The sequence below is a fragment of the Artemia franciscana genome, chromosome 20, assembly GCF_032884065.1.
Source record: "Artemia franciscana chromosome 20, ASM3288406v1, whole genome shotgun sequence".
NCBI lineage: Eukaryota > Metazoa > Arthropoda > Branchiopoda > Anostraca > Artemiidae > Artemia > Artemia franciscana.
In genome coordinates this window covers 13,523,971-13,549,487 of record NC_088882.1, presented here as the reverse complement: position 1 = coordinate 13,549,487, position 25,517 = coordinate 13,523,971, and the positions used below count along the sequence as shown (strand labels likewise).

Sequence of the window (25,517 nt, the reverse complement as noted above, 5' to 3'; positions counted from 1 at the left end):
ATTTGTCTGTGTCCTCAGAGCATCCAGGGTTTCAAGAAGGAGCCGCAAATTTGCTACTGCCACCATATCCTCCCACTGGGGCTGGATTAATCCTCCCACTGACCCTGTCTAAATCACAGCATTAATTCCAGGACTGCTTGGAATCTTGAAATTTAGAAATTGCTTTTATTCTGACAAATATCGAATTCAATGTTCCTCTTGTCGTTCCTATATCTTTTATCCACACTTTCCTCGAGGCAATTTTATCCAACAGACTTCAACGTTTCAACGAACATGTTATATTGTACAGAAGTTGATTAAATTTGATATCACAGAGCCGGTATAAAAAAAAATACCCAGGATAGGGGGGACGTCGCACCGACAAGGGTATTAATTTCAGCAAAGCACACATCTGATTGGTTGAGATCTACGGATGTTCCGTCACTATCGAACAAGGGAAAATTTTTGTTACTTTTCTATACATATATCCGGTTTGTCAGAGGTGTTTGAGAACATGTATTTATGAAGTATAACACGTCTCCATTAGGGACATTTATCAGAGATTTAGCTAGCGTAAAGAGGTTAAGAATTATTGGATAGGAAAAGTAGTAGCATTCATTGGATAAGAAGATATAGACAAGTATAAGGAACCACCTTACGTTAAAACTCTTAACTGTAATCAATGACGTACAAAAACCACTTTATATCCTCTTTTACTTATCACGATTCGACATTGAGTATATTCCATTCTTTTAAAATAGCAACTTCAAAATTGACTTCCAAAATCAAAACACATTCTAAGCAAAAAAGAGAGAAAAAATTACGAATGAATGTGGTTTGAAATGATGAGATTGTATGGGAAATGATTACAAACGGTGTGTTTCACACGCAGTTATCGTAGGCAGCGCAATAGCACTACCTAAGTAAAGAACAATGTTGGCACAATTTATTTATTTTTATTTATTTTTTTTTTTGGTCTTCGACCAGGGCACTTCGTATCGAAGGAGTTGTCGTAGAAACTTGAAAAATAGCTCACTCATTGTAAATTGATAGGACTAATGCCCTTTTTTGATATTCGAAAGTAGTTGGAGGGCACCCCCCACGTCTATCATTTCTCCAAATACTTCCGATTAAAATTTCGATGTAGCCATTTTGTTATACGTTGCTAAAAAGTCCAACTTTGAAGATGATAACCCCTCCCCCCACCAACAGGCCTCCGGAAAAGGGTTGTAAGTCATTCCCTTTAGTCAAACAGTTCGTGGTAACGAACTGTAGTAAGGAGCGATCCGGCTCAATAGTAACCAAAACTCTAAAAAATTGAATTTTGATATCAATAGCTACATCAAAAGAATCGCATTTTAATGCTGATTTTAAATATATAAGTTTCATCAAGTTTAGTCTTAGCCATCAAAAGTTACGAGCCTGAGAAAATTTGCCTTATTTAGGAAAATAGGGGGAAACACCCCCTAAAAGTCGTAGGATCTTAACGAAAATGACACCATCAGATTCAGCGTATCAGAGAACCCTACTGTAGAAGTTTCAAGCTCCTATCTATAAAAATGTGGAATTTTGCATTTTTTGCCCGAAGACAAATCACGGGTGCGTGTTTATTTGTTTTTTTTTTTTTTTTTTTTTTTCCCAGGGGTCATCGTATCGACCAAGTGGTCCTAGAATGTCGCAAGAGGGCTCATTCTAACGGAAATGAAAAGTTCTAGTGCCCTTTTTAAGTGACCAAAAAAATTGGAGGGCATCTAGGCCTCCTCCCACGCTCATTTTTCTCCCAAAGTCAACGGATCAAAATTTTGAGATAGCCATTTTGTTTAGCATAGTCGAAAATCACAATAACTATGTTTTTGGGGATGACTTGCTCCCCCACAGCCCCTGGGGGAGGGGTTGCAATTTACAAACTTCAACCAGTGTTTACATATAATAATGGTTATTGGAAAGTGTACAGACGTTTTCAGGGTTTTTTTTTGTTTTGGGGGTAGGGTTGAGGGAGGGGGCTATGTGGGAGGATCTTTCCTTGGAGAAATATGCCATGGGGGAAAAAAATTCAATGAAAAGGGCGCAGGACGAATCTGGTCACGTTAGAAAAAAACGTCAAATTAAGAGCTTAATATACAATGCTGGGTGTTCGGAGCCTCTCTATTATGGAGTATAATTTGAAAATAACACAACTATACGAGCGATAAAACATATATACCACAACCATAACTCAACTAACGAAAGAACTGCTAAGAGATAACACAACTATAAAGCGAAAACAGGTGAAAACTAACGGGAAAATAAACGAACTAAGAGGTGGAAGGGGCCCAGAGAAAAAATATAATCCTTTTTCAATTTTGAGCCTAACTTCCGCAAAGGAGTAATAATGTCAGAAGCCCCGAAATACCGAATTATTTTCTTTTCAAACAGTTCGTGGTAAGGAACTGTAGTAAGGGGCGACCCGGCTCAATAGTAAACGAAACTCTAAAAAACGGAATTTTGATGCTAAAAGATACATCAAAAGATTCGAATTTTTACGCTGATTCTAAATATTAAGTTTCAATTAATTTAGTCTTTGTCATCAAAAGTTACGAACCTGAGAAAATTTGCCCTATTTTGGAAAAAAGGGGGAAACATCCATTAAAAGTCACAGAATCTTAACGAAAATCACACTATCGCATTCGGTATATGAGAGAACTCTATAGCAAAAATTTCAAGCTCCTATCTAAAAAATGTGGAATTTTGTATTTTTTGCCAGAAGACAAATCACGGGTGCGTGTTTATTTATTTGTTTTTTTTTTTTTCCCAGGGGTCATCTTATCGACCAAGTGGTCCTTGGATGTCGCGAGAGGGCTCATTCTAACGGAAATGAAAAGTTCTAGTGCCCTTTTTAAGTGACCAAAAAATTGGAGGGCCAATAGGCCCCCTCCCATGCTCATTTTTTCCAAAAGTCAACAGATTAAAATTTTAAGATAGCCATTTTGTTCAGCATAGTCGAAAACCATAATAACTATGTCTTTGGGAATGACTTACTCCCCCACAATCCCTGAGGGAGGGGCTGCAAGTTACAAACTTTGACCAGTGTTTACATATAGTAATGGTTATTGGGAAGTGTACAGGCGTTTTCATGGGGATTTTTTGGTTTGGGGGGTGGGGTTGATGGGAGAGGGCTTTGTGGGAGGATCTTTCCTTTGAGGAATATGTCACGGGGGAAGAAAAATTCAATGAAAAGGGCGCAGGATTTTCTAGCATTACTATAAAAAAAACAATGAAAAAATAAACATGAAAACGTTTTTTCAAATGAAAGTAAGGAATAGCATTGAAATTTAAAACGAACAGAGATTATTACGCATATGAGGGGGTTCTAAAAATACTTTAGCATAAAGAGCGAGGTATTTAGGAGGAGATAGATACCTCGCTCTTGATGCTAAAATATTTTTAGTGATTTCAACTATTTATTCTACGGCCTTTTTGATTCAGGGGTCATTCTTAAAGAATTGGGACAAAACTTACGATTTAGTGTAAAGAGCGAGGTATTAACGAGGGTACAAACCCCCTCGTACACATAATAAACATATAAGAATATAAAAGTTTGTTACGTAAGTTAATTCTTAAGTTACGTATATTTTTTACTAATAAAAACGTTCGTTGAATATTAAAAGTTCTAGTAGCCTTTTTAAGTAACCGAAAAATTGGAGGGCAGCTAGGCCTCCTTCCCCACCCCTTATTTCTCAAAATCGTCTGATCAAAACTAAGAGAAAGCCATTTAGCCAAAAAAAAAATTAATATACTAATTTCATTTCAATAATTTATGGGCGGAGAGCCAAAATCAAACATGCATTAATTCAAAAACGTTCAAAAATTAAATAAAAAAAACTAGTTTTTTTTAACTGAAAGTAAGGAGTGACATTAAAACTTAAAACGAACAGAAATTACTCCGTATATGAAATGGGTTGTCCCCTCCGCAGTCCCACGCTCTTTACGCTAAAGTTTTTAATTGTTTTAAAAAGTAGAATTGTGGCAAAGAGTCAAACTTTAGCGTAAAGAGCGAGGGACTGCGGAGGGGACAACCCATTTCATATACGGAGTAATTTCTGTTCGTTTTAAGTTTTAATGTCGCTCCTTACTTTCAGTTAAAAAAACTAGTTTTTTTTATTTAATTATTCCCAAGGTTCTTATAGAAAGCGTTGTCGTTGAAACTTCAAAAGAGCTCATTCGATCGGAAATTGAGAGGACTAGTGCCTATTTTGTTAGTCAAAAAGTTGATCGGAGGGCAGATGCTCCCCCACGCCCATCATTTCTTGAAACACTTCCAATCAAAACTAGATATACTTTGCATAGGAAAAGTGCGGTGTTGCGGCAACCTTTGCTCCGCTTCGCCGATTAAAGTGTTGCGAAAGCAACGCTTTGGTTTTGTTTCCTCGCTTCGATTAAACGCTGAAGTTGTTAATCTGTAAGGATCTTAAAATAAATACTAGGTACACCAACTAGCAAAAGGTGCGAACCCCTCATCGGTGAAGATGATTGTAGCCTACAAGCTGATTATTACTTACACGTCCCCTACATGTCTTACCACTGGAACCAAATTGGTCTTACTATCAAATACACCGAAACAAGCAAAAGTTGCGAACCCCTCATTGTCGAAGATCATTATAAGCTAACGGCCGACTGTTGCTTGAAACTCCCCTATATATCTCGCAATTGATATCGGACTATTTTTGGTTTCAGTGTGTATCTTACTACTGAAGTTGTCAACCCTTTTAAACTTCAAACTGATATATCTCATGAAGGAATTTTTCCACCAAAAAAATGGATTAGACATACTTTGGTCAGCTCATCAAGAGCTATCGACTGCAGTCGAAAAAGAATCTATCTGTCTTAAGTCAAAAGTTGACTTTTTTGCCATAGGCCAAGTTTCTAACATCATCACTTAGAAAGGAGCAAAGGATAAATTCCAATTTCTTTAGCAACAGAAAACTTTTAAAGTTTAAGAGGATCCTCTGATATCATTTCTCTACCGCAATCCGAAGTGCAAAAAACCGAATGATAAACTCAGCTGAAATCACGAGCAGAAATGGGTAGAAACAATAGATCTTTGGCCCCAGGTAAGAGTTCTACAAAGCTTTCCAAAATGCAAAGTCATATTGATCAATCCGTCCTAAGGTCCGCGCTTTCCGTCGAAACAGCAGAGGTAAGACTCTTACCACTTTCTAGGAATAGGCTAAGCTGAAATCGGGGTGCTAGAGGAAAAAATGTAAGTTATGCCCCTGGGACATTTAAGGCTCCTATGAAAAGGATGATCGTATTAACTTTAGAGGTAGCTCATTTGGTTAAAAGTGGAAGTTCTAGTTCTCTTTTAAGAGTCAATAGTGATGGAGGTCAACTAGTCCCCCCCCCGACTACCCTTTTTTCACCAAATGCATCTGATTGAAATTGTGCGATGGCAATAAAGTTTTAAACAATCCAAAGAACATATAACAATGCCTCCAGGTTTAAAATAACCCCCCGGAGCCTATGAACTAGGGCGTTAAGGTATGCCCTGGGGACATATAATGCTCTTATGGAATAGGTGGTCTTATTAGATTCAGACGGGTCTCATTTGATTTTAAATTGGAAGTTATACTGTCCTTCTTAAGAGTCAAAGTGATTTGAGAAAAACCAACACTACCCCCTCCCCACACCCATCATTTTCAATAATCTATATCCAAACAAAGTTTAGATACATCAATTTTGTCTGCATTGTTTAAAAACTCGACAATTATGTGTTTGGGGATGTCACCTCCCCCCGAGGCCTCAGGGCAAGGGCTGCAAGTTATGCAATTTTTTCATTGTTTACATATAGTATATGTTATTGAGGAAAGCTATGTATGTTTGACTTGTCAACCATGGCCGGCAACCGCCGGCAACCATGTATACGGTTTCTGACGAAAAACTTGTTTTTTTGCAGAAAATTTGTTTTGATTCTCGATGGATGATAGCTTAAAACTGTTTTTTTAAATTAGAAAGTAAAATTTTCTATTTCACTTAATTATCACTCCTTTCCCAAAGAAAGACAAGTTTTCACTTCGGTAATTCCAGTGAAAAATCCTTTTTTTTTGGGGGGGGGGGGTAGAGGGTCTGTGAGCATGTCTAGAACTTTGAACACCGTTATCTTCCTAGAAGTACTCCTATAAATAAAAGTGAAAACTACAGAAAAGGTAAACTGCACCAGCGTCAAGTAGGGCGATCACCAACTCTCCCCCTAAATCCAGCTCCAATTATTGCTAGTGAAATATCCTGGTGCTTAATACATACAAATGTTTTGTTAAGGATCGAATTTGCTCGTTCTCTGCTTAAATTATGCAAAATCCTGACATACAAGATTAGCTATATATGGCAATTAGTCATAAAAGAATGCACAAAATTCGAATATCTGATTAGTGTACAAAAGAAACTTGATTCCTAAATCTATGAAATCTATACATCATTTGAAAACATTTTTCCAGTTATCTGCTTATGAAACTTAAGTGAAGAAATTAAAGCTTTCAATATTTCAAGCAAGTGCCACGCTAAAAAGTGCATTTCACATCATTAATATTCTTCAATTTGTTACTGTCTATTTACTATTCTTCTATTAAATGACTTGACTGACTTTCTCTTGTCACCTGAAATAGTATCAAATTTCAGTAAATACCACACCTCTAAAATTTCAAAATTGCCGCTGTGTTTGTCCAAATGATCCCTCTGGCTTGTCACCGTCCCAAAAGGGTATTTACTCTGTGGTGGGCAAGGCGCCGATAGCCTTGTTCTCAAGTGCCGTGATGGTTTTCATATTAAGCACTGTCTCACTGTGCCGCCTGTCGCCAAAAACAATTGTTTCTTGAACCATGTCAATCTTGATTGACCAGTTAGTTTTAAAACCAGGTGGAAGTAAATCGTGACTAAATGTGACTTTAAACTGGCTAGAGTGACTAATTCCACAAATAAAGAAAAAAGTGGCAAGATGCATTATGGTATCTTACTATAATCTATAAGTAAGGGGGTCCTAGCTCATAAAGAAGACGAAATGTAAAAAAATGGAAGTTGTTTTAATTTAACAAAAAGTATAATGCTTTTTGGCATAAAATTTATTATCAAATATTTTCCCTTTGGAAAGCTCCAGTCCCCCCGCGGGGGGGGGGGCTATATTTTTTATATTCTTTTGTTCAAGCATGACAAACGCTGACATCTAGGTGCAAAATCAGTCTCTAAGCAAAGTGTCATGTAATGTTTAAAGACGAAAGTTATTTTGTCATTTTTAGGGTTTTCAGTTTCATTTCTACGCAATTCCTTAATTAAGACACGAAATTTTGAGTCACTGGAGACTCCCCCTTCTTTACAGGCGACAGAGCCTTTGGGGGAATAGTAAAATGTCATATTGTATGTGTATTTCATGATGAATAAATCTTATCTAATCTTATCTTAAAAAAAAAATCTGGGAAAAAAACATGTTTAGTTTATTTAGCATTTCATGGTCAAAAAGCTTTTTGTAATTTCTCAAACGTTATGAGGTTAATTTTTTGGGATCCTTATTGACGTAGACACTGGTTTCAATGAAATTTTCTGGAACTAAAATTTAGAAATCGTTAATCTATATTACTGACCATCTATTTTGTAACTAAAAGAAAATTTAGTATTTAAGGGCTAAAATTTGTTTTATCATTTATAGTTTTTTAAACATTATTTTTTAGGGATTCCTTTATTGGCTAACATATTTATATGTCCGTTAAAGGCTTTTCCATTACAACTCAACAAATTACAGCCTTTATTGCTTATTAATAAATTAAAATATAAAAAAAATAATTTAGTATTAAAAGGTTAGAGACCCCTTCTAAATTAATTCTTTTTAGAGATATGAGCTTAAAGCCCTAAGGGCATCAAAATAATTACATTTTTGCCCCATTGTTCCTCATTAAGTCTATTCATGCCTGAAAACCATGATTTTCCGATATTTTGCCATCCGTTGGTTCAAAATTATAATGTCTTAGGGCAGTATAACTTTTTCGTCAGTGTTGTCACGTTAAACCGTGAAAATAAATAATCAGAACTATTTAGTTAAATCTCTAACATTTTCTGTCCGTAAAAATTTAAATATCGACAACCGGCTGATTGCTAAGGATACCTTGCGTGAAAGCTGCAAGTTCTTAAGCTCATTGGATCCGAATGCTTTTTTCATTTTTGCTGTTTCTTTACGCACTCTTCTTCTTCTATTTTCTTTTTGCTATTTTTTCACATGTACTTCTTATTTTTCATTTTCACTGTTTCTTCACGCGCTCTTCTTCTATTTTCATTTTTACTGTTTTTCACATTCGCTTCTTATTCTTATTCTTAATTTTAGCTGCTTCTTCTTTTTTTGTTTTGTGACTCCTACAACTAAAACTGAACATACAGGTCTTTCTCATTGAAATCTGTATCCCCAATTTTTCCAATTTTTTTTAAGATATATGGCTATTTTTCCACGTAGCTAATTCAAACAATCATACCTTTTTTTTTCACTGTCCTTTACACTTTAAGAGGGAGTTGCAATTAATACACTCTAATTCTTCCAAATTAGAATATGGGAAAAAATCTCGAAGGGGGACTAAATTGTGTTCTGGAAGACTAAAAAGTATAAACGAATCAAAATACATATAAAACAAACACATGTATGTAATCAAGACCAAAAATATAAACTCTAAGCCAAAATTTTGACAATATAGTCTTAAAATGTCATCTGAGCACCGCAATTTCACATAATTAAATCTAGCTGAACAATTTTGATCGCTTTGTCTCGTAATATTAAACCAAAGGTGATTGACAACCTAAGGCAAATCATCAGAATTTATTTCAGGAGGGCCCAGCGTTTCGAAGGAGGAAAACATATATAAAAAATGATATATTGGAAATTATAGAAAAATGGTAAACATGTTGGGATTTTGGGGGCGTAAGGGCAGAAGGAAATAGCTTTGTGTTCTTTTCTGATAACCATATATATTGCAACTGAGGACTATAAATCATCTACAAAATGTTTTCAGATTTTGGATGGTTACTTTTTTTTTATCACCTAAGAATTCATTTATTTTACGTAACACATGGACAAAATGTTAAGTTCCGTATTTTATTCGATATGTCACACTTGAAATCCTGCAACCACTTTTTCATACTATTTAGAAATATCTAACTGGTAAAATTCTACACGGTCGGGCAGCTTTCGCAAAAGCATGATGCTAGTAAATGCTGCCATTTTTTAAGTTTTAATTGTAGAAAAAAATAGCAAAGCTTAATAAATATAGTAATCGTATACTTCCGCTATGTCTATAGTTTTTACTTTTAGCAGCATAAACAAGGGAAGAATTCATTAAGCAAAATAGGTATTTTAGTCTCTTAAGTGACAGGACCTCAGGCACCGACAAAAGAAAGGGTGTTAACGGTGTTCTCTTAAGAATAATTTATTTTAATAAATGAATAAAATTTCCTTACAACAGAAGTGCGGTTTTTCCACATCTAATTTCTTGCTGCATACGTTGTATGATATGACTGAGTATTTTCCAAAATATACTCCAGCTATTCGAAAACCTCTACATTTTTTACATACGCATCATGGCTACTCGGAAATATTCCCAAAATATCTCCAAAATTATTTGGGGGGGGGAGATTTTGGATATTATTTGTATATTGTATACTATGTGTATTGTAGTGCATATTATTTTGTATATTGAATGAATGAATGAATGTATTTTATAACCCACCAATAACACAAAGGCATGGCGATGGAGTATCAAAAAAAGGAAAAAAAAACACATTCAAAAAGAGGAACAAATATATACAAATTAAACACGAATAAAAACATTTCAAAAAGTACCAATTAATTAATTTAATAATTAATAATTTCATAATTAATTAAAAAATTATTTAAAAAATAATAAAAAAATTAAAAACTAAAAAAAATAATTAAAAAATGTAATATTAATTAAAATAATTTAAAAATTTAGCAGTAAATTAAGTGGAAGCATTATTTCGTATACTGTTTATTATGATGTATATTATATTTATTTCTGGTGTTTTAAGTCTTAAATCCAAAATATACTCCAGCTTTTCGAAACTTTTCTAGATTTTTTTTTTTACATACGCATCATGGTTATTTAGAAATATTCCCAAAATATTTCCAAAATTATTTGAAAGGGGGAGGGAGAGTTTGTATATTATTTTGTATTTGTGCATTATGTGTACTGAAGTGTATATTATTTTGTATATGGTTTATTATGATGTATATTATATTTATTTCTAGTGCTTTAAGGCTTCATTTTCCTATTAATGTTAGATGTTACGTTAAACTACTGCGGAAGCACTAAATTTCCGAGAAGTTAATCACCAACACAGTCATAAAACTAAGGTCATGTCATCAACATGATGCTCCTCTGTGACAAATCAGATTTTCTGGTGTGAACTTTTCACGTAGAGAATTTAAAACTGGTGGGAAGTCATAAAAGTTCATTTAACAGTTTTTATTGATCCTAAAATTACAAAATACTACCTCTTTAATGTAAGAACTGTCTGAAAAATAGTCTATTTCCTACAATCATATTTTTAAATACCCAGGAAAACTGTTATAAACCATTTTTGGCTTTAGCTGGTGTAAAGATAATTAGTAAAGTTTAGGGTATTTTTATTATCCTACCTTCTCTTCTTTTTAGTAATTTTACTGTAGTGTCATAAAATACAGTGGTTAAATATTAATGACAATGCATTAATTTTCGGCGCCGAGTTTAGGATACGGTTGTTACTTGAGCTAATTGAATTTTGAGTGTTTACAATTGAAGTTCAACGGATTCACATATATTTTCTGAAGAAAATACCTCAAATACAAGTGAATATTATGCTGTTGAAATTGAACTATATATTTTTTTATCAAACAGTATGCTCATGTTTATTTGTTTTCTTTTTCATAAGTGGCTTAATCAATGTTACAATCATGTTTTTTCCCAAAACCTATAAAATTTTGTTTTTTTCTTCTCTTTTTCTGTTGTTTTTTCCTTCATTTTTAGCCAGATCTCTCTACAAAAAAAAAACAACTATGGCTTATTGGCTTGAGTTTGGTTCACTGTATATGATGAATTTTTTTTTTCACTTTTGTCACCTTTAAAACTTAAATTTCCTGTGCTCAGGGTTGCAATAATGGCTTATTTCTCCCCCAAATCTGCTAAATTTGGCTTCTTTTCTTCTGTTATTTTCTTTTTTAGCCAACTCTCTTAAAAAAAGAATAAGTATTGCTTACTTGCTTTTAAATAGTTCACTTTATTCGGTCCAGCCAAATTTCGAAACCTTTATTTTTCTTTAAATGTTCAACAAGTGATTTTCTAGCTAGCCAGAGTCGTAAGCTCAGCCAGAGTCGACCAAGCTCTAAATGGGTACCTGGAGAAATCTGGGGAAGGTAAGCAGGAAGGGTGTGCGAAAGCACAGGATGGTTGGCCCTCAACCCCCCATTGCGCTTCCTGGCTGAAGGGCCACGAAACGGAGATCAGCACCGCCGATTCGGACCTTAAGGGTCTAGTGCCATCTTACTTACTTACTTTTTTTACTTTAGATGTTGTGAATGACATAACTTTAGTTATGTAAAATTTAGAATGAAAATCTAAGGATTATTAAGTTGAATGGATTATTTGTTGCTTATGGTCAATTTATTACTGTGTAGTTCTATTCTGAATTTCTGACGGGTAGGCCAATTTTGTTACATTGAAATGTTCCTAACGCGAATTACAAGGTAGATAGCAAACTTCAATCTTCTAAACATTTCTAGAATTTAAAATTTTGTTCATCAGACATTTATTTGTTTTAGGGGAAAACTTAGGGGGATTATGTGGCAAAATTCCTCCCCAAGACTATCATATACTGGAAAAATATGTAGTTGTTTGCCTTACTTTTTTTGACATAAAAAAAGAACTTTGAAATAACACGTTCAAATTTGAGCAGCTTTTGCGACTTTAATCACCTTTTTGGTGAACAGATAAGTCAACAATCCTTAACTCTCTCCCTCCAAATAATTTTGGGTCTTGGTAAGAAAAATGAATATCAAATTAATTGTCCGTTTTTGCAAAGGACAGAGAAACCATCTATTGGTTAATAGTAAAATCATAATTTTGTCTCCATGTCAACATTTCACAGTATTGCAAAAGGAGGAATATCCAAGAATTTTATTTATTTAATTATCTTATTATTTTTCACTTAAACAGAATAAAACTGCCGCTAACTAAAATCAATGTCAAGTTTGTCATGATCAAAAACTTCCGAAACAAAAATACATGTTTTAAAGAGTTCGGATAAACACGTCCTTATCAGCGTTTAATCAGACGACTAAAAAAGTGGCGTCTTAGAGACGGATTTAATTCTTAAAAGTATTATTATTTAATATAATTTTGTTGAAAATAGAAATACTAATAATAATTGTGTTGAACGCTTATTATTGAATGGTGAACTCAAAATTGTTTTGAATATTTGACAATAAACTTGAATTATAACATCAGAATTCAATCTCTTGGACACTGTAGCAATCAAAGGGTTGTACACTTTTTGTTATAAGAGTACCCAGTTTTGTAATCTTAGACCGATCCGAAGGATTTCATTTCAAAAAACTGTGCATAACAGGTGACACATGTCATACTTGTTGGAAGTGTCTAATGGGCTGAGCGGATATCTACAGTTTGGTGGAAATGTGCGATGTACAATGGAAAGAGTAGCACATCTAGATGTACAGCATTGGTAGAGAGTGGCAACTCTTAAAACCGGTTTTAGTTCAACCGGTTTAAAAAACCGGTTGAAGCTGAGATTCAAACTTTTATAATTGTTCTTGCCACTACTCGTGAGCCTTCACATAATTTTTCTGAAAGGGGAGTTTGGCTTACAAAAATGTCTTTAAATAGTTTAGTTAGATTTATTAGGGCCGGATTTAACTGTAAGTTTTATTGTTGATCTATCCCTTCTTTTTTTCAAATCAATGAGAGGCAAACATTTCCTCTTGGTGCTCACATTTACTCACCAACGCCTTAAGATGACACCGCTACTCCTTGCCGTATCGAATGGGACTTCCAGTTAGGTCCTCCGCCCCAGAATATGATATATTACACAAGTATATGCACATTCTAGTGGCCAAAACAAACCCGGAATGTATTTTTTCTTAAGCAAACCCCCTCCCACGCACCATAAAATCCTAGGTATGGTCTTCTCACAACTCACACTAACATTACAAACGTATTATGTATTTGGGTTTAAAAAATAAGAAAAAAAAAATCAAATTAACAACCATTGACATGAGAGGGCATACCTGAATACAATTTGGACTTCTTAGCCCACAATCCCCAGTTGCCTCAATGCCAAAATGTTGCGAAGAGGGGGAAATATATTCTTCAAAATCTGGGGAGATAGTTTTTATAACTAAAACCCCAAAAAAAGTATTTTCCAATGAAAATACAAAACAAAAAATTTGGATCTAAAGGGAGTGTCGAACAAATCTAGTGAAGGAGGTCGGCCCTATCACCCACCACCCAAATACCCACAACTACCAAAACACACTTCAATTTCCCTCCGGGTAGAATAAGCTGCAGGGGACTGTTGGTAGGTCGAATTATTTCCCAAAAACTAAATGGAGTAAAAATAAATATATAAGATATCTTATTTCCCAAAATTAAAAGGTTAAGATATACCCAAATTTCTTTGAAGTTTGGAAAATTTATGCTACTTTTAATTATAAATAGGCTATAGAGACTCTTGTTTCGTTAAAATATTTGCCAGGGATGTACAGAGAAAAACCAACTGGCTTATTGGGGAGGATTTGAGTTTTTTCGCGGAAGAAAGCAAAAAAACAAAAAGCAAACAAAATACATCAAAAACAATATTTAATGCACTAGCCCAGCTAGTAGTTTTCTTTTTTTTTTCTTGCCCACAAGTCAAATTACAAGTCAAATTATTAGCGAGCTAATCTTTTTTTGCACGATTGCCACACACAAACTCAACTTTAGTGTGCTGAAAAAGTCAATTTACAACACAAAAAAAGGAGCTATTTTAGTCGATATTTAGCTAATCAAAATTGAACCGGTCTTAACATTTGCTGTTTTACCTTCAGGGGCTTCCGTCTTATAATCTGGTGTACAATTTCGGTTTTAACACCAAATACCAACATTTAAATATATAGTCGTCTTTTAACTGATCCTGTTTTGCGCCAAATCAGATTTTGAGAGGGAACAGAAGAAAATAAGAAGGGTAAACCAACTTTGACTTTATAATGATAATTCATTCTTTAAGTCTTGACTATTAGTTTATTAAATTCACACTTAAATCTGTATTTTTGCTATTTGCTTAAAATTTTAAGTAGTAAGATATTAATATTTTTAAATTCCTTGAAAGAATAAACTTGAAGGAAAGACCATGTCGAGGAGGGGGAGGGGTTATCGGGTTTGAACCACAATAGAAAAAAGTATCCAACCCGTAAAGCATAATAAAAATGCATAGAAAACAAATTTTAACGCGTTTTTAAAGTTCTTTCTACCCCATTTCCCCCCAAAAAAGTACCCTTCCCACCGAACAAAAGTCCTGGGTACACTCTTGTCTGAAGTTACCAGCTACCTGAGGTATCAGTTTTTATGATGATTTCCGCTTAACTATGATTTTCGTATAGCTCTTTCTGTTCTGCTTCTTTTTTGAGCCCCCCCCCCTAAGGTGAACGAAAAATTATGCATTGTGCGCACTCTATCATAAAAATACGCAGGGTTAAGGCTTCTTGCCTTTGCCTTCTCTCCTACTCCTGGACACATCAAAGTTTATATGATTTGTCCCATAAAAGCTTAAATTTCCATATAGTATTTATTTTTATCTTGAATATTATCATCAACATATACCCCTAAATGTAGAACCCCTTCAAAATGTAAGTGCATATCGTGCCTCTTTCAATGTTTGTTCTAACCAATTTCCTTACTATCACAATTTCCTTGCTATCACACCCACAATTCAAAGTCACAATCAGTCGTGTGGCAGATGATGGGATTTTTCTGACGGAATGCTTCTGATATATGTATATATATATATATATATATATATATATATATATATATATATATATATATATATATATATATATATATATATATATATATATATATTGCCCCCCAGATGGTCGAATCTGGGAAAACGACTTTATCAAGTCAAATTGTGCAGCTCCCTGACACGCCTACCAATTTTCATCGCCCTAGCACGTCCAGAAGCACCGAACTCGCAAAATCACTGAACCCCTCCCCCCAACTCCCCCAAAGAGAGCGACATCTATTCGTAAGATAAAAATACCCCAATTTTCATGTTTTCCAAGAATTCCGGTTTCCCCCTCCAAATCCCCCGAATGTCACAGGATCAGGTCGGAATTTGAAATTAGAACTTTAAAGCACAAGATCCTTCTTAATATCAAATTTCATTAAGATCTGGTCACCCTTTCGTAAGTTACAAAATTACCCCCCCCCCCCCAATTCCACCAAAGAGAGCAGATCCGGTCCAGTTATGCCAGTCACGTATCTTAGACAGGTTTCTATTCTTCCCATCCAGTTTCGTCCTGATCTCACCGCTTTAAGTATTTTCTAAGATTTCCGGTCCCCCCAACGCCCCCCCCCCCCAATTACGCTTGATCCGGTTGAGATTTAAAATAAGATATCTGAGTTACGAGGTCCTTCTAAATATGAAGTTTCATGAAGATCCGATCACTCCTTCGTAAGTTAAAAATACGTCATTTTTCTTATTTTTCAGAATTACCCCCCCCCCAAATTGAGCGGATCCGTTCCAATTATGTAAATCACGTATGCAAGACTTCTGCTTATTTTTCCAACCAAGTTTCATCCCAATCCCTCCAATCTAAGCGTTTTCCATCATTTTAGGTTTCCTCACCCCAGACTTCCCCCAATGTCACCAGATCCGGTCAGGATTTAAAATAAGAGCTTTGAGACACGATATCCTTCTAAATATCAAACTTCATGGAGATCCAATCACCCGTTCGTAATTTAAAAATACCTCATTTTTTCTAATTTTTCAGAATTAACCCCCCTCCCCCAACTACCCCAAAGAGAGCGGATCCGTTCTGGTTATGTCAATCATGTATCTAGGACTCGTGTTTTTTTTCCACCAAGTTTCATCCCGATCCCTCCACTCTAAGTGTTTTCCAAGTTTTAGTTTTCCCCCTCCCAACTCCCCCTCCCAATGTCACATAATCCGGTCGGTTTTAAAATAAGAGCTCTGAGCCACGATATCCTTCTAAATATCAAATTTCATTGAGATCCGATCACCCGTTCGTAAGTTAAAAATACCTCATTTTTTTTAATATTTCAGAAATACCCTCCCCCCAACTACCCCAAAGAGAGCGGATCCGTTCCGTTTATGTCAATCATCTATCTAGGACTTGTGTTTATTTTTCCCACCATGTTTCATCCCGATCATGGTTTCACTCGTGTTAGTTGTACCTCATTTTTTCTAATTTTTAAGAATTACTCCCCCCCCAACTACCCCAAAGAGAGCGAATCAGTTCCGATTATGCCAATCATGTATCTGGGACTTGCGCTTATTTTTCCCATCAAGTTTCATCCCGATCCCTCCACTCTAAGTGTTGTCCAACATTTTAGGTTTCCCTCCCTCCAATTCCCCCCAATGTCATCAGATCCGGTCGGGATTTAAAATAAGAGCTCTGAGACACAATATCATTCCAAACATTAAATTTCATTAAGATCCAATCACCCGCTCATAAGTTAAAAATACTTCATTTTTTCTATTTTTTCCGAATTAACCAGCCCCCCACTCCCCCCCCCCAGATGGTCAAGTCGGGAAAACGACTATTTTTAATTTAATCTGGTCCGGTCCCTGATACGCTTGCCAAATTTCATCGTCCTAGCTTACCTGGAAGTGCCTAAAGTAGCAAAACCAGGACTTTAGGTTTCCCCCCTCCAACTCCCCCCAATGTCATCAGATCTGGTCGGGATTTAAAATAAGAGCTCTGAGACACAATATCATTCCAAACATCAAATTTCATTAAGATCCAATCACCCGCTCATAAGTTAAAAATACTTCATTTTTTCTATTTTTTGCGAATTAACTGGCCCCCCACTCCCCTCAAGATGGTCAAATCGGGAAAACGACTATTTCTAATTTAATCTGGTCTGGTCCCTGATACGCTTGCCAAATTTCATCGTCCTAGCTTACCTGGAAGTGCCTAAAGTAGCAAAACCGGGACCGACAGACCGACAGACAGACAGACCGACAGAATTGGCGATTGCTATATGTCACTTGGTTAATACCAAGTGCCATAAAAACTAATTGTTATCAAATTACAGGGAAATATGAAATAATATATTAACTAAGATGCTTTTCTCTTGAGCAACACGATTCTTGTCTTAAACATGGTTTCCCGAAATTTTAATGAGTGCTATGCCTTATTGCTTGGATTTTTAACTAGAATCGCATGGGAACACTCCTTAAATTTTTTGTTTTCTCAATCAAAAAGAATAAATAGAAGAGCATAACGGAGCATCCTAAACGTGGAATGACATGTCATGTCAACGATGTAGTTAAGCATACTTCTGAGTAGCATTTTCCAAGTACATCAGAAGTTGTAAGTGCACAATACGGCCATTAGGCTTCCTAATAACAGTAAGGCAACGATCTCGGACATTCAATAAGTCTATTTTGTCCCATGTTTTTTGAATAATAATAATATTAAAAAAAGAAAATATCGTAATACCAAATCAATAGCTATAGAGACTCTTGTTTCGTTAAAATATTTGCCAGGGATGTACAGAGAAAAACCAATGGGCCTATTGGGGAGGATTTGAGTTTTTTCGCGGAAGAAGGCAAAAAAACAAAAAAGCAAACAAAATACATCAAAAACAATTTTTTATGCACTAGCCCAGCTAGTAGTTTTCTTTTTTTTCTTGCCCACAAGTCAATTGTCCACTCGATTGATCCCAATGAGGAAATTCTTTGGAAAAGTTAAAAAATACAAATACTGCATATTTGAACTTAAATCGCTCTTTTTCTTGTATATGATGCTCCTTGAAGGAGCATCACGCTTAAGCATGTCATTCACAATATATAACACTCCTCAAGTTTAAAGTTACACATCAAAAGCTACAAGTCCAAGAATTTAACAAATTTTTGAAAAAGGGAGGAAAAACCCTGAAGAGGGCAATTTATCTTAATGAAAACTACATAAGCAAATTCACAAAGATAAACAACCCTGTGGTAGGGGTTTCGAGCTCCCATCTACAAAAATGTGAAATTATGCAATTTTGAACGTTTTCAGCCACTTAAAAAATGTGGTTACCAAGGGATAATATACAATTCTTCTAGGGAGAGGGGAAGGAGGGTAAAACAATGTTGTCCATAAGTGTTAGATTTGTTCTGAATGCGGCAAAATTTAGTATTTTGCAGGACTTTAATCTCCTTGGGTATGGAAATGCCCAGTCTGATCCTCTGTAGATACCCTTCATCCATCTGAACCAAATCAGTACTTTTCTTGTGCACCGTGGCGACTATAGGACTATACTACCGAACTTAAATTAGGGAATCTATGGGGATTTTTCAGGAATATGAATCTCTATTTAAGTTACGTTTTAAGCCTGAATTTCTAGAACTTTCTTAGAAAAGTCCTTCAGACTGACCCCAAGGAAAATTTTTTCATTTACTCCTCTATGTGCAGCTAAAGCGGTAGCGATTCCATTTCTTTGTAAAATCCGCTAAAAGATGATTACATAGGGATTACGAAACTGTTTTACCTCTAGTACTGGAAATTCGCCCTAGAAACAAAAACGGAAAAGACAGAGCTATTATTGTATCCATGCTATTTTATTGTACCCACCTTATTTTATTGTATTCACGCTAAGAACATTCCCTGATAAAAATTTATGGTCAATTTGAAAGCTGTGTTATTAGCCGCCGAACTGCAACTCCACGAAGCGTGGAGGTTATCTGTCGAATATCTTACCAAGGGGATATATTTAGCCTTCTGTCTTTTATTTTCTATTTGATCCGGGTGATATCAATGACATCTGTTAGAGAGGGTGGGGGTTGATAAATTACCGAGACATAGCAGATAGAGATAAACGAATTTGCGGTCAGAAGTCTTCAATTTCCAATCAATATTTGCTAACAGGGTTATCAAATTTGTCTAGAGAATCGGGGGAATATTTGTCAGAAAATTTTCGGTGTTATTGTAATTCTTGGTTTTGGCAGTTAACCTAGTTTTCATAAGTGTATATGAATATTTACATATAATTATAGCGTATTCTGAGATAAATTGGGAGTATAAAGGAAATCAATTTCAAAGAGTTTATTTACATTGAGATTTGGGAAGGACCAGGGGCGATCTCCAGAATTTTTCATGGGGGGCAAGAGGGGGTCCACATCCGGATAGTCAAGGGGCATGGAATATATAATAATTTTTCTCCACATTATTGGGGAAGGGAGAGGGGTACGGTCCCCTTGTCCCCCCAAATGACGCCCCAGTGAAGGACCTTAAAATTTTCCTGGAAAAGCACAAATACTTTTCTAGGAGTTCGCCTTTAAAGTGATAATCCAAATATAACATGAATTACATTTTTAATTCAATAAAGAACCAACGATTAAAAAATGAGGTATTAACTAAAGTCATACCCAAAATGAGGTATGAGATATAAACGTCCTTCTCCAAAATGTTGGATATCAGTTGTGCACATACCCTCTTCTAAACTACACAATATATACGAACAAATATCATGATTCATTGAATTCAGTGACTTTATATTTATCGAATTTTAAGAGTTGTTTCCAGTTCAACTGCGCCCCCCTACATCCTGGATATAGCCCTGGGCTATATAATTTTTTTTTCAAATTTGGACTTTTTGGCCAGAAACTATATATGATACCAAACGAGTGCAAAGAATATTCATGGATAGTGTAGGGCTATAACAACTCAGGGGGGAGGTGGGACGAAGTTAAACTGGAAGCAACTCTGAGACTCCGATTAAAAGAACTTTCAATTCCTCCAATGGTTCCAGTAGATGGCTTAAGTAAAGTGTTGTAGTTTGAAAGATAGGCATTCATGGCCTGCAAATCGATACTTTTCCCATATTTTTGTCATTGTTTTTTATTCTTAGAGGTAAAAAAAGTGGAGGATTAGCCATTTTAGCACCAGAGACACATTTTGCGGGGGGGGGGTTGATTTTTAAGACATAGAAATTGAAAGTGTGTGGCCTTTGGCCAAAATAACTTATGCAGGTCTAAAGTCACGACACTACATTTAACGCCAGACTTACCTATCACGGTTGTAATATTTAAAAACGTCAGAGGTCTCACACTACAGATAACATAACCCAAAACCTTTGTTTAAATAGACACGGTTTATCTGGTATGCTGAAATAAGCATAATCAAACAATCACTGTATAATTGGGGTACGTCCTAAATACAGTCAGGTATACCTACTTACTACACTCCCGCCTTGAGTATTTAAAGAAGTTCTATTGATTTTTTTTCATTACAAGTCATAAAGTCTGGCTTCGAAATCTGAGGGGTCAAATGCTTATGATCATAGGTGTACTCAGTTTAAGCCTTAAGGTAAGGATATTTTCATAGATAAGGGTTCTGACGCTTCAAAATGGATTTCTTTCAGCCCAAATCAATGCAAGATGAGCGGACGGGTTAAGTTTTTTTTTTAAATCTACAGGCGAGAAAAAAACGTAGCTGTTGCGTGTAACGTTTGTATTTAACATCTTCACGCTTTTGAGCTTTGAATGATCACAAAAAACGGTTTACTAAGCTTTTCTCAAGGGAAGTCTTAGCAGGATAATCTACGTTCAATCTCATTTTGGCTCTTCTCATCTGTATTCCTCCCTATGAGCAGAGGACCCTCCCTGCAAGCAGTGACATCAACTTAAAAAATTGGGGGAGGAGAGGGAATAGCAAAATTCATTTTACACAATCTAAGGGAGGGGGCCATATTTGTCCCTTTTAGTTCTTTCAATGAAAATGCCAGTATTTCTCAGTTATCCCGACGACACTCAAGAAGTGAGGTTAAGATGATCATAATTAAATAGACCAAAATATGATGAAAACATAATACTTTAGTAGCAAAATTATTGAAACTGCAACAGAAGATTATGGAAAGCAGGCAGCCCAAAACGCATTATAACCTACTATAACCTAACCAACTCCATATATCACATATTTGATTGAAATATACCTCATGGTAGTTTATCTAACTGAGATTAAACTAATTATCTCTGAATGCAGACAGAAAAACTGGTTTTACTCAGATCAAGAACTCGAGTGTGGTTTGGATAACTGACAAGTATCAAAATACCAAAAATGGTATATTCAATGACAAAAAAGTAATTTTAAAATCTACGAGGGACAAAATATCTATGGGGACATATCTTCTTCCTTGTTTGACGTCACTACCTGCGAGAAAAGCCTGTCAGACAGTTTTGGCGATTATTTCAGAAGTGTGAGCGTATCAAATTCAACATTAGTCGTGAAATGACAAAATATCATTTTTAGCCCTTTTATAAGGTTTTTTTTTCGGGAACTTTAGTTTTAAGAAATCTTATAAACAAATATATTCCAATTATTTATGTTGTATTTAGTGGGGTGATGTGTTATCCACTATTGTTATTCTTAACATTTTAATTTTATATTAGTCTATAGTTTATGTGAAAAGCATATGATTTTGAATTTCTGAATTGCAATATTAGTTTTAGACTTGTAATCAAAAGGTTGAAAACCCTTAAATACCGACTTTGGTTGACAACGATTTACACAAGACGGTTAAATTTTGCCACAGAGCAAAAATAGTTTTTATGAGGATTTAAATTAAAAGAAAGAAAAGAAGAATACAAAATACGCCAGCAGTGCTTACTGGTTGTTCATTTTTTGATAAAATTTCAAATCATTCCATTGGCATGGCGAAGAATAAAAGATGGCCTAAAGATATTGCAGGTATTTATTACCTAGAAACGTTCACAGGGTACTTGTGTGTTATTCAGGACACCCTCAATAAGTGAAGTTAGGTTGTTTTGTGAAACAAACTATGATGCAGGTACATTTTAATTAAATATTTTATATATAGAGGTGGTTAGGCTAGGTTAAGTTAGGTATTTGATATAATGCAACACCGCCCCCCCCCACCCCTAATGTGCAAATATATAGCCCAAACCTTTGATAAAGCTAATGAAATAAAACAAAATATGAAGAAAATATAATACTTTATTAGGAAAATTGTAAAATTACAACTTAAAATTATGTACCCAAAACGCAGAAATGTCGTTAAGAAGTCGTTTCAGTCTTTGGCAAATCCCAAATCTTCATTTCAAAATCCATTTTCAGACACTATGTTTATCACTCCACCTAGCAAACCAAATTGAGTTCTGTCTTTGTGGCCATGAAACCGGATTTTCGTATCGTAGTTTGATCACGAAAGAACCTAACTTCACTTATTGAGTGTGTTCTGAATAATACACAAATACCGTTCACAGTTTTTAAAATCCCTGGCAGGACGAACGCATCGGTTGAGAGCGATACCCGAAAGACCGCTTTTTAATCATGAGCAAACTTATCATAAGAAAAAAAAATCAGTAGCGTATCTTCTCCTGTTTATAAGAGTAAATGCGCCTCAAAATGCTAAGATTCCACTAAAACAAGATGGTATTTCTTTTTAATTGTCGAAAGTTTTTCTCAGCGGCAATAACAAGTCTATGCATTCAAGATTCACAGGTTTAAACATCTGAGTATTTACAAATGACTTGTCATTGTACACAACTGGCTTGCGTTAAGACCCCCTCACGGGTTGTAGAATTGATTTTTCATTAGGGGGTTGTAAATTTTGGCGTCAAAGATATTGGTTTAATGCTCTGTTTGTACAAGAATGGCGGTGTTCCATTTTACAAGGCCCTCTGTTATCATATATAACACCTTCAAAGTCAATATACTTGAACCCAAACGAATCTGAGCAAATATTTAAGTGCCAGCTTGAATTTGCTTAAGTAAACAAATGTTTACGGGTTGATTTGGCAAAAAAATTTAAATAAGCAGGACGTGAAGATATATAATGTTTTGGAAACATTTAAGTAAGTATAATAATCTATCACAAATCCACGACAGTTTTACTTTTTATCTGAATGATATTATAGTGAAACGGTCATACATTGAGAATCATTTATAATTTTTGAACCAGAACAACTTTTGAAAACATCTTCTATAGATGAAATATCCACCCACCTTGAAAACTGTTTAACTGTAAGACTTAACTGAAGCCTATCCATAAAACACGTAATTACCAAAATTCAGCCGTGTCTACTTACCAAGTTATATTGGTTCAAAATACTGATATTCAGTTTTGAATTTGAAGCTATATTCAGTAATAAATTTTTAAACATTGAATCTTTCCTCCAAGTAGTATACAGTTATTTAGCCAAAAAAATTCAAAACAAGTCAAATATATTTAATAAAACAAAAAAAATTCAAAATGAGTTTCAAAATAAATTCGAAATTCAAAAAGATCGAAGCAAAACCTTGTTTGTCTGAAATATTGACAATCAGGTTTGAGTTTTAAAATAAAATGACTTTCAAAATGATGCTCAATGAATGGGAAATATTCCTCTCCCACAAACTTTTAACAATCTAACTTAACAAAAACCCTTAAAATAAACAGATAATTACCAAAAACTGGCTATGGCTAATTTCATAACAAGTTTCAAAGTAAATTCAAAATTACCAAATAAATTCCTCATCGGCTCGCCAAAACCTTATGTCTGAAATATTGATAATCAGTTTTGACTTTGAAACCAAGCAACTTTCAAAATGATATTCAATTAATGAGAAACATTCCTCCCCCACGGACGTTTAGCACCTTCACTTAACCAGAGCCCTTCAAATAAACAGATAATTACCAAAAATTGGCTATGGCTACTTACAAAGCCATGTTTGTCCGAAATGTTGTTCGTCAGTTTTAATTTGTGAAAGGAAACTACTTTTTGCATCCATTGTTCACCGGTAGAGGGACTATCCGGATGAATATACATTCTTTTTGGCATTTCGGGGTCAGCCTTACCAGCTACCATCCATCGACTAAAATAAGTATATAAAATTAAATTAATTAATCAAAACTAAAACTAAGCTATGAAATTATAATATTACAACCACAAAACTAAATGAAGACAAAGAGCCTACTTTTTTCTAAACCTTATTTTGAATCCCTCAAATAAGAAAATACCTTGAATTAATACTTGCGTATCTTGGGGATATAGGGGCTTATGGCTCAGCTAGGGAAGGGAGGAGTGCACTTCTCCCATAGTGCAACACTTCATGGGGAACTATTTATATATATTTCAAGAGAGACACTTGCCTTGGAGTTGGAGGGAGGGAGGGAGGCACAAACTACCATTTCCCCAAGTTCTAAAGCTGGGATTATACGCAAAGGGATGGTCCCCTCTGCTTTCCTCCCCTAAAATCCTAAAGCTGCATAATTTCTGGACGCTTCTTATTAAGATAATGAAATAAAACATTTTCTTTATTATTGCTTCCCTAAAAAAAAAATCTCTGTGCACGCATCTTGTTGGAGCACATACCTACACCCCTGAAGTGGGTAAATAGAATTCCTAATAAGATGATTTTAGCCCCCCCCCCTCTTCAAGAACGTTTCCAAGAGCCTACTTTTTAAGCCATTCAACCCCCCTTCCCGATATTTTTTATGGTTACCCCCTAAAGATATAGCTTAATCACTTTCTATTAGCTTTTTTTTCATTTATCATTAAACTTTCTTGTTTGTCACGAGTTAACGAAAGCGTTCATCAGAAAAAGCAACGCTTTTGAGTGAAGCTTCTTTTTTAAAGAAAGCTGTCGGGAGAACTTCAAGGATTCCTAAACTCAAACGAGTTTTGATAACAAGCTAAGTTTTAGCGTCGAGATTTCTTGAGACAAGGTGTAAAAATCAATATGAAAGCTTTTGGTGATATAGCATTAAATGACTTCTAAACTGTTTAACGGAGTTTTCCTTTTCTCCAGCAATTCAAAGACTTATATAGTTCCTGGAGGCAGCCAGAAAACTTTAGAGCAAGGCCGTATCCATGGGGGGGGGGTTTGAACCATCCCAAAATATCTTTTTGAATCGTAAAAACGCAACAAAAATGAATATAGACAATTTCTTATGCGTTTTGAGGCTTTTTTGTGTAAGCTCCCTCCCCCCTCGAAAAAATCCTTTTGTAAAATCCCCTCCGAAAAAAAAAATCCTGGATACGGCCTCGCTTAAGAGAGTCTGTTTTTCTCCAGAACGAAAAAATATACGATGCATTTTGTTAGGGAGTCATCTTCAAGCAGCCCCATCGCTAACCGCGCTATCAGTAATGTTTTTGAATAGCAGTCCTTCAGAGACGGATAACTCCGGTCTAGTTTCACTTCTATTTCCAAAAACAAATACGAGCCATGCTATTATTGGGCTGGGTTATAAGAATTATTAGCTGGTTTGGCGGGGGTAGGGGGGGCTTAAGCTTGACAATCGTGTTAATAACGT

General features: G+C 35.2%; 1 protein-coding gene across 4 annotated transcripts in view; it reads right to left on the bottom strand.

Moving 5' to 3' along the window:
* LOC136039772 (T-box transcription factor TBX3-like) overlaps nucleotides 1-25,517 on the bottom strand; it is a 73,756-nt gene that overhangs the window by 25,988 nt on the left and 22,251 nt on the right. For 2 of the 4 annotated variants that reach the window (XM_065723636.1, XM_065723635.1), the window contains exon 4: nucleotides 23,899-24,076. In XM_065723636.1, the coding sequence (XP_065579708.1) occupies nucleotides 23,899-24,076 (178 nt within the window). The remainder of the gene's footprint in view (nucleotides 1-23,898; nucleotides 24,077-25,517) is intronic. The other 2 variants (XM_065723638.1, XM_065723637.1) reach the window with 1 other exon arrangement.